The 10,061-nt window shown below is 36.1% G+C and overlaps 1 protein-coding gene across 1 annotated transcript; it reads right to left on the reverse strand.

Annotated features, from left to right (window-relative positions):
- Nucleotides 1-1,868: 1,868 nt before the first annotated feature.
- LOC106833401 (olfactory receptor 4N2) lies at nucleotides 1,869-2,792 on the reverse strand. The gene has a single exon (XM_014844593.3). The coding sequence runs from the start codon at nucleotides 2,790-2,792 to the stop codon at nucleotides 1,869-1,871; it is 924 nt and encodes a 307-aa protein (XP_014700079.3).
- Nucleotides 2,793-10,061: the final 7,269 nt, after the last annotated feature.

The following is a 10,061-nucleotide window of genomic DNA, read 5'->3' on the forward strand; positions in this document are numbered from 1 at the left end:
TTATTAATCCAAAATTTTGGACCAGAAGCTGAGAAGATGGAATTACAATTAACCAAGATGGAGTGTCAGGTGGCAAAAAGGGTGTGGTGAAGATCAAGAGTTAGTCTGGGATTTTATGCTTGAGGTAATATTAAGAAATGAAAGTAGAGCTGTGGCAGTGGCATGGGCTGCTGAGCAGAGGAGTCTAGAGTTCATGAGAAAGATATGTGTAGAAGTTATCAACATATAGATGGAATTTAAAGCCAAGAAATCTGGCTAGCTAAGGAGAAACTCTCAGAGAAGAATAAGGGCACAGCTGGTTAGGTGGAGAGGGGAATATGAAAGTGGAGAGTCCTGGGAAGGCAGTGATCCAGTGCGTCAAGTGCTGCTCAGAGGTCAAATGTAATGAGACCTGAATAAGGATCATTTGTGATCACGACAAAAGCTGTTTTATTGGCATGATTGGATGAGTTGAAAAGGAAAAAAAAATTGAAAGAGACAGTATAAACATGCCAGTCTGATAAGACTACATACTATATGATTCCACCAATACGATATTCTGGAAAAGTCAAAACTATAGAGACAGTGGAAAGGTCAATGGTTACCGGGAGCTTGAGGCCAGGATGAATACACAGAGCACAGAGGATTTTTAGGGCAGTAAAGCTATTCTGCATGATACTGTAATGGTGGATATACGACATGCATTTGTCAAAATCCATAGGATTGTACACAAAATGAAAACTTAATGTAAGCTATGAAATTTATTTTAAAATAATGTACCAATATTGTTTCAATTATAACAAATGTACTACACTAATGCAAGATATTAATAGGAGAAAACACATATATGTAGTGGGGGACAGAGGATATATGGGAACTCTGCATTTTCTTCTATACTTTTTTGTAAATCTAAAACTGCTCTAATAAAGTCTCTTATTTTTTTAAGTATAAACAACTTTTGAGGATCTTAGCTATAAAGTGAAGGAGAGAAATTAGGTAATTGTATAGAGGGAGAAAGGCAACAAAGAAATTTTATATAAGAGAAAGAAATGAGGTTATATGCTAAGAGAAAAAATTCAAAGGGAGGAAAAAGTTAATGGTGCAGAAGAGAGAAAGAATTACCGGAGTAATTGACCTAAGTAGGAAAGAGCATATGGATTCCAACGCACAGATGGAGGAGTTGACTTTTGTAGGAGTAGTATCAAGTCACCCAGTTTCACGAGTGATGAAAGAAAACAAGGTTCCAGATGCAGGTATAAGGATATATGTAGTGGCAGAAGCTTGAGGAATTCTCTCCTGCTCCTTTTCTCAGTGAAATACCTCAATCAATTTGAACTTTGTTGTGTTCGTCAAATATGCCAAGCTCATTACCATCTTCAGATTTTTGCATGACCTCTGCCCTCTGCCTAGAATGCTCTGCCTCCAGATATCCCCACGGTTGACTCTTTCACTTTATCTATATATCAGCCAAAATGTCACCTCCTCATGAAGTCTCTGCTTGAAGACTGAAAGTAAACTGACTAGCCCCCATCCCACACTCTCTAACCATCTATCTATCTGTCTGTCTATCTATCTATCATCTACCTACCTATCATTTTACTTTTCTTTTCAGTTTCTTCAGGACAATATCTCTTCCTGAAATCATGCTGTTCCTTTTCTGTCTTAATGGCTATCTATTCCCACTAGACCATACCTCCAGGAGAGCAGTGACTATACCTGTCTCATTAATAATTCTTTCTCCCAGTGCCTACCATACTCCTGACTAGTGAGAGGTGCTCAATAAATGCAGTATTTGGAAATGAATAAGTTAATTTCAGATGAAATTCTCCAGTCATGATTTCCTATTGTTTTTTCCCTTCAGTTAAGGAAAAAACACTGTTTTTTTTCAGTTAGGCTATGTGCTGGTTAAACAACCTCCTCACGGAAGCTTTCACTTCCTGGTTGCGAAGGGTATAAATCACAGGATTCAACAAAGGAAAGATTACAGTGTGAAAGAGAGAAACCACTTTGTCAGCTGGGAAGGCTCTGAAGGGGCGAGTGTAGATGAAGATGCCAGGCCCAAACATGAGAAATATAACGATAATATGGGTGGTGCACGTGGACATGGCCTTGCTCTTCCCCGCAGAGGAGGACCCACGTACACGGAAGAGGATGACCGCATAGGAGGCCAGAAGCCCTAGGAAGCACAGGAGGGTCATCAGACCACTGTTGAAGACCATCAGGAGCTCCACCACACAGGTGTCTGTGCAGGCCAGCTTGATGACCTGAGGCACATCACAGAAGAAATTATCCAGCTGGTTTGGGCCACAGAAGGGCAAGCGGAGGATGAGGGCCACTTGGATAATGGAATGGACAAAGCCTCCAAGCCACAGAGCTAACAGCAAGGCATAGCAGGCTCTAGGGTTCATGACAGTGGAATAGTGTAAAGGCCGACAGATAGCCATGTAGCGGTCAAAGGCCATCACAACAAGGAGTAACCCCTCCCCTCCTCCGAGGAAGTGCAAGAAAAAGAGCTGAGTGATGCAGCCTCTGTAGGAGATTACCTTCTTCTCAGAGAGGAAGTCCACCAGCATCCTGGGAGCCACAATGAAGGAGTAGGATGCATCCAGGAAGGCCAAGTTGCCCAGAAAGAAGTAGAGGGGGGCTGTGAGGCCAGGGTCTAATCTAATGGTGAGGATGATGAGGAAATTTCCAGGGAGGATGATGAGGTAGAAAATTAAAACGAGCACAAAGACCAGGAGCTGCATATCTCGAGACTGGGTCAGACCAAGGAGGATGAATTCTTTCACCACTGTACTATTCTCACTCTCCATCTCCTCTGTCTGTAGTGCATCAAGAAGCAGAGTTTATCATTATTACTATTTCTTCCATCAAGACTCTAGTTCTTCTCCACCTAAAAATATTTGACATATCCATCACTTCAGCTAAAAACAACACGTCCAACCCTTTCCAGTATCCTCTGTAAACTCCAAAGCTTTCTCTACTCCAGATTTAACGCAAACAACAAACAAACAAACATCCTGTTCTCAAAGCCACACTCATATACCCATTCACCCATGTGCTTCTATAGGACTTCTCTCCACTTTAAGAGTCTGACATCCCACACTCTAGGATTCTTACCTTCTTGAGGCATAGAAGTTTCCTGATTGAGATACAACCAACTCCAATTATCAAGATCTTTGCATTTTTGTGGTTGTACTATGCTTGAGGTTTAGCTTTTTTCTTCGATATACACCCCTTTTCTCCTCATCCACCAACCCCAAATTTTTACTAAGTATTTCCTTTCTTCAGTTTCTGTGAAATTCCCAGTTACTACCTGCTAACACTCTGCCTTGCTCTCTGTATTCTCTTATTAATTCTCTTATCACTGTCCTCTGGTCTGGTGACCTTGTATAACCTTGACTCCAACCTGATCACCAGAATCCCAACAATAACTCTTTTTCAGTTAACTTAGAGGTTGTCTCCTAGCTGTATCTCTGCTTATGTACCACTTACATAGCCACTCCATACTTTGTTCATGCAACTTAATTAACACTCACTATCTGAATCTCAATTACCTATTATATACTCCCAATCTTCTTTCTCTGATCCCAGTATGACACCGAAGGGAGAGCCTTTCAACAAACAATATGCTGCAGTACAAAATTTGCCAGTATAAAATTTTTAAAAATTAACTCATAAAAGCATAGCATAGAAGAGGTGGAAGTAACTATAAAGATCCTATAGTCCTATTAGTTCCTTTGAAAGACAAGAAAACCAAGGCTACTGTACTTACATGACTTAAGTTTAGAATGAGTTTTCTTTTGTGTTCTGATTGACAAGTAGTAGAAGAATGCAGGTATGTACTATTTAGTTTAAATACATAAAGAAATTATTAACAGCTTTAATCAATAGATGCTCTTTTTGTGTACTTGAATAACTAAAAATAATATAGTTAGTCTAAAATCACTCCTTTACAGAGCTTAGAATTAGAAGGTGAACTCTGTCTGAATAAAAGAATAACAGTTATTGTGGAGAAAATCCAGATTTAAGGCTCAGTCTGTTTAGTGGTATGTGCTCATTCCAGAAGGGGCACATGATGGTCTATTGAGAAGTAGAAAGAAAATGGTATTTTATATATATGCTACATGTATGTAATTATGCATATATAACTGCATTTTAATTTTATTATTTTCAAAAGGCTACTTTTTAATATTTATAATATATTATTAGCATAATAGTGTATATGCACTTAATAAATAAATGTTCATATATTTAAGATAAATGCTTGAAAAATGCTTTATTATGAGTATGAAATGTTTTTAAAGTTTGAAAATTGCTAATATACCAAAAAATACAATGTAATATATACTGATGTTCCCCATACTATTTAACTACAAACAGGAGGGAAAATCTTTGACAGAAAATACTACTGAGTCAGCACCTAGAAAAGAAAGACAAGAAGAGAGAAGGGTGAGGGAAAGAAAGAAGAGCAGAAAAATAGAAAAGCCAAAAGACCCCACAAAAATAGTCTATACAGAGAATTGTTAGGGTACGTATTTTAGGAAACATTAAAAATATCTGCTGTAAGTATCTCTACAGCTGAATAGAGTGGTGAATATACAGGTTCCCATGTGTTACCAGCAGTCACAGTTGGAATTTATGAAAGTCATGCTTCAACATGTCAGCATATATACATATACAAACACTACACACACACACAGGCAAAGTGGAAACTACACACAATTTTAATAGAAAAAATACTTTGTAGACTCTTCAAAACAGCTTCTTTGCTCACTTCTTAACTTTTCACCACTTAGGCAGCCATTTGTCTGAACATTCATTCCATCATTCGCCTATAAAACACACTCAGGGATGTAAGTCAAGATCCCCCCTCTACTTACTCTTAGGTTTTGTGCATCCCAGATGCTCAGTCACAGTGGGTTATTTCCTGATGTGTTAGTGTTTAATGAGATCTCTAAGACATCAGAGGATTTCTGAGGGTCTTTGTGATTGAGGGTTACAGGTTCTTCCACTCTGCCTATCTTCTGTCTTGTGTCTTTGTTTTTTCACTATTACCTAACATACCTAACAGATGGGATTCCATACTGCCTGACACACTCGATAAATTTTCTTCCCATGTCCCATCCTCATCTACGTACCTTCTGTACCTGTAATTCTGAGATAGTCATTGACATAGATCCAGAGATTATGTTTCAGATGAATATTTCTCTAGGTAAAATACTATAAATTTCTGGGGAAAAAAAGTCTACAAATTACAGCCTCTTCAGGACAAAATATTCTACTTGACCCAAATTAGCAGGAAAGTATTGTCAGAAGAGGCTGAAAGAGAAATCTAAATCCTCACCACTGTATCTGTAATCTTCCTTGCAATTTCAGCTAATTCAGAGATTCACCTGACTCTAGCAGTGATGATACAGAGGAGTAGGGAAGGCGAGAGAGAAATATGGAGACACAAACATCTAGGGGTAACACTGTGCAGCCTGGAGTGGAAACTGGTCAGACCAGCTCCTGGAGCCTTGGGTCTCTCTCTAAACAGAGCCCCAAAGGGCTGAATTCCCCATCTCTGAAACATTTCCTCATGCGTCCTTCCTTATTTTCCCTTGTTTCTCCTTTTCTCTCCTTTCATTCATTACCAAGCCTTTATTTTTCTATTTTATTTTTCTAAGTTTGACTGTTTTGTTTTCTCTTGTTAATATATTGTCTGTCATTTTCTCCTAATTTTCTTTCCCTATTTACTTTTCTTTCTTTGCATCTTGCTCTTTTTTTTTTTTATCATTTTCTCATCTGTCTCCCTCTCATTTATTTCATATTCTTTCGCTCTGAGATTTTTTTCACTCTCTACTTGTCCTCATGTTCATTGCTACTCCATTATATGCCATACCTGTGTTGCCATTGTATCTAAAAACAAGACAAAAAAAACCTCATTGTTGTTACCTTTCAAGCAAGAATGAGCAATGTATATGCTTCCCACCATCTTCCATTCTAAACATTTGGTCTACAAAATAAAAGTTTATGATTCACTCTTCTGTACTACCCATTTTCTCTTGAATGCTATCCTTCTTGCAATTTACAAATCTGAACCCTCTCTAATATTTCCCATTTCCTCATATGTTTTTTCTGCATGTGCCTGAACCTGATAAAATTAGATCATTTACATTTTTTAAGAAAAGTAAATCTCATTAGTATCATTCTAACAAACTTAATATATTTAACAAAGTTCCCAAAACTTTGAGTGTAATGTCGTCAGCATATTGATTGAAGCTTATACATTATTTAAATATTAAATAAACAGGTTTCAATATCCTGGAAAATGTGGGTCAGGCTGAAGAACATGATCAAATATGTAATTGATACTAATGCTGATGATGGATATAGAAAGCACTAAACAAATATATAGGTCTTAAGCCAGGAAAGTCTCTCATTAATAAAATGGGATGGTTCAATTAAATTAAATCTGAATTCCCTTCAAATGCTAGTTTTTTAGGTAATGTAATAATGTAGAGATATCCTTGGTGTGGAATCATTTTATCTGATTACAATGTTTTGGCTCAGCAATTTATTAAATGTATGACCCTGGGAAAGTTACTTAGCTTTCAGAGGCTGTTTTCATCTATCAAATAGACTAATGTGTTGACCCCTTCCATTTGACAGCGGTGAGATGAGGATCACGTGAATGGATGATAGTAATAATAAGGAACTCATTTAAGTGTGTTTAAACCAAAACTAACTCTGAAAATATTTAGACGTTAAGAGGTAGTTCTATTGAATGGACACATTGCCACTAGATCCTGTGTCAATGTCTGTATGGTAAAGCCTGGGTGATGGAGCTGCATAAATATGAGTGATTAATAGGGAGAAGAAATTGTGGAACTGCAGTAAAGGCTCCATGTAAAATTCCCAATGCAGTCAGTTGTTTGTGTATCAAGCTTTTCTCAGTTTCACACGTTTTTGTTTGTCAAAGTCCTGTCTTGAGAATAACAGAACCATAAGCAACAGAGGACAATTTCAAAATATATTGAGTAAGGAAATTAGGAGATCTGGGCTAATCTTCTGCAAAATCATAAAGTCTGTTAAGATTTTTTCTGGAGTTCTTAGCCTACTCTTTCCGCATCTTCCTCTCTTTCATCTGTACTTTGTAAGGAAAATAAACATATCAGTCATTTGTAGGCTCCTTGGTTTAGCACTAGATGCCAACTCACTGAAGGCCATTGACCATTTCATTTAATTATTATAATAGAATGAAAGTTTTTGTCCACCACTAAAGTAGTTCTAAGCATCAAGAGCAGATGGAGACCTATTGGGGGAGAGGGTAGAAAATGCCGCACTGTTGAATTTAGATCTTAGCCTCTGGCTGTTCCTACTGAAACTCTGACCTCTATTCCATTGTATTCCAAGGCAGCAGGTGAACCAGTAGAATAGTTGCAATATTTTTTCTATTGTCTTCTCCTTCTTGTTTCCTGTATGAATACCGCCCTCCCTCCCCGACCCCCCCCCCCCCCCACAATCAGGAAATTTGAGTCTCCAGGGATTTTATGTAACTCTCACAAAATAGTCATTATCCTAATAAACATCAACCTACCATTCTTGTTGTTGTTCATAAATATTTGTTCTCACATAGGGAAACTTAGATTTTGAAACCTCCTCTAAGTCTTTATGATGCAACGGAGAAAGTGTTTTGGAGATTTGAGACCACTACAACCCTACTGAATATTTCCAAAGGGAGTTATTAGAATGCCAACTAAATTAGGTAAGGGTAAATACCAGAGCTCTGTAAGGAATAAATATTTTAAAATGTGTCACATAATGCCACACTGGGTTAATTCTGAATTCTAACACCAAAATCCTATCAGTGAATGAGATAATAGAATCCTATTTGGAAGCATATTTATTAGGTCAAAACTAAATAGAATGTTAAGAAAAGTTAATTTATATCTTATAACAAATTTCACAAAGAGAAAAAACTGTAAATAAATGATAAGAGATTATTGGTATATATACATCAAGAAAGCTAGCAGAGCCAGGATGAGGGTGAGGCAACTGAAGTACTCGCCTCAGGCACAAAACTTACCAGGTGACTAAATACTTTACTCATCAAGATAAATAATATTTTAAAAATCAAAATTAATGTGAAAATTATGAACAAAATATCAATTTTTTTTAGTAAAAACATCAACATTCCTTTGCTTCAGCTTCCAATATGGCTCATCATGACACTAGGACTGATGCTATCTTTATTTAAAGTGTAACATTTATTTTGTTCATCGTGGAGTTTTTTAATTAATTTTGATTTTTAAAATATTGATTAAAATATTTTTTCTCTCTATTACTAAGTTTTTTTGTCACTTTCTTAAATTTTGCACTCAAAGCAAGTCCCTTACTCACCTCTCTAGCTTCACCATCCTTCTGGCCCTGAAACCAAGTAATGTGGCAAGTCAGTAATGAGTATGTAAGAGTCAACATATTGCTGGTGATGAAGACATGAAGCAGAGAGAATATACAAAACGCTTGTGAAGATTTTCAAGGCATAATTCTTCTTAGAGAAAAGAACTGTTTGGTGTAGGACAGATCATTTCCTCAAGGGAAAGTGACTTCCCAAATAGGATGTGAAAAGATTTATCAGGATCTCAGAACTTGTTGTTTATTCATTTTTACACTGCTCAGCTAAAACAAAGAGGAAGACTTTTTTGCTTTTCCATTGAAGATTACTAAAATGAAGAATTAATTAAAAAGCAATTAAATGAAACAATTTTGTTTTTTTATTTCTGATTGTTTTTGTTATTTTGCTTCAAAGGTGAATCTGAATTTATGAGTTGCTTTACAATTAAATAAGGAACGTCCATTTTCGTAAACTAAATACAATTCATAATCAGATATGAATTTGTTCTAATCTATTTTTATCTCAGAAAAAGACACAGGGTGAGAAGTACAAAAAAGAGAAGAATAAAGAAAGGAGAGAAAAAAAGAGGTACAGAGAGAATTAGAATGATCAAAATATAGAACAAGAAAACAGGGAAAAGAAAGACTAGTGGAGACATAAATGGAAAGAAAATGATATAATTATATATATATATATATATATTTTAAGTGAAGAGACAGGGAGACACTGGTCCACAGGAATACACATTCCACAATACACATACCCACAAAAAGAAACTGGTGATAAACAGGTCTATGTAGAGGAAAAGAGAGAAAAGGAAAATACATAGAGTTAGCTCTGTACTTAGGTGGGATAACATCCCATCTCTGAGTAGGTTAAAGACCTGCCACCAAAAACTTTTAAAAATGTGATATTTTTCCATAATTATAACCTGGGGCTTCCTTCACTTTTTAATGTTCATCACAGTACACACAATAAAATTTGTCTGAAGATCAAAACTAGTTCTCAGAATAGAGGCTTTTTAACACAACTGGGAAAGCTTTATCATCTTAGATTTAGAATTTGAGAAAAAACAAACAAAAATTTTCAAGAGTTCTATCCTCAGGCTGACCTGAGATAATGTATAGCTAATTTACCAAGCAAAACACATATACACAAAAATAGCCTATCATAATGAAAAGATTACTAGACAGAAAGTGAAAAACTAAGCATACAGTGCTGACTCTAATCTGTAAACGTTCTCTGCCTTTGGGAAATAGCACAACTTTTCTCAGGCTATTTCCTCACCAGCAAATGGGATAGTTTTGATTATTTAAAATATAGATTAAGATATCGATTTCTTTCAACAATGTTTTATAGTTTTCAGTGTACAGATCTTTCACCTCTTTGGTTAAGTTTATTTCTAGGTATTTTATTCTTTTTGTCGCAATTGTAAATGGGATTGTATTCTTAATTTCTTTTTCTGCTAATTTGTTGTTAGTGTATAAAAATGCAATTGATTTTTGTATGTTGATTGTGTATCCTGGAACTTGGCCATATTCATTTATTATTTATAAAGATTTTTGGTGGATTCTTTAGGGTTTTCTATATATAAAATCATGTCATCTGCAAATAGTGACAGTTCCACTTCTCCCTTTCCAATTTGGATCACTTTTCTTCTTTTTTCTTGCTAGAGTACATAGAGTTAGCTATGTACTTAGGT

This window comes from Equus asinus, chromosome 2 (genome assembly GCF_041296235.1).
Source record: "Equus asinus isolate D_3611 breed Donkey chromosome 2, EquAss-T2T_v2, whole genome shotgun sequence".
Lineage (NCBI taxonomy): Eukaryota > Metazoa > Chordata > Mammalia > Perissodactyla > Equidae > Equus > Equus asinus.

Bases quoted from the DNA above. Each gene is read 5' to 3' on its own strand.
- LOC106833401 (XM_014844593.3), bottom strand. From the start codon at position 2,792: ATGGAGAGTGAGAATAGTACAGTGGTGAAAGAATTCATCCTCCTTGGT.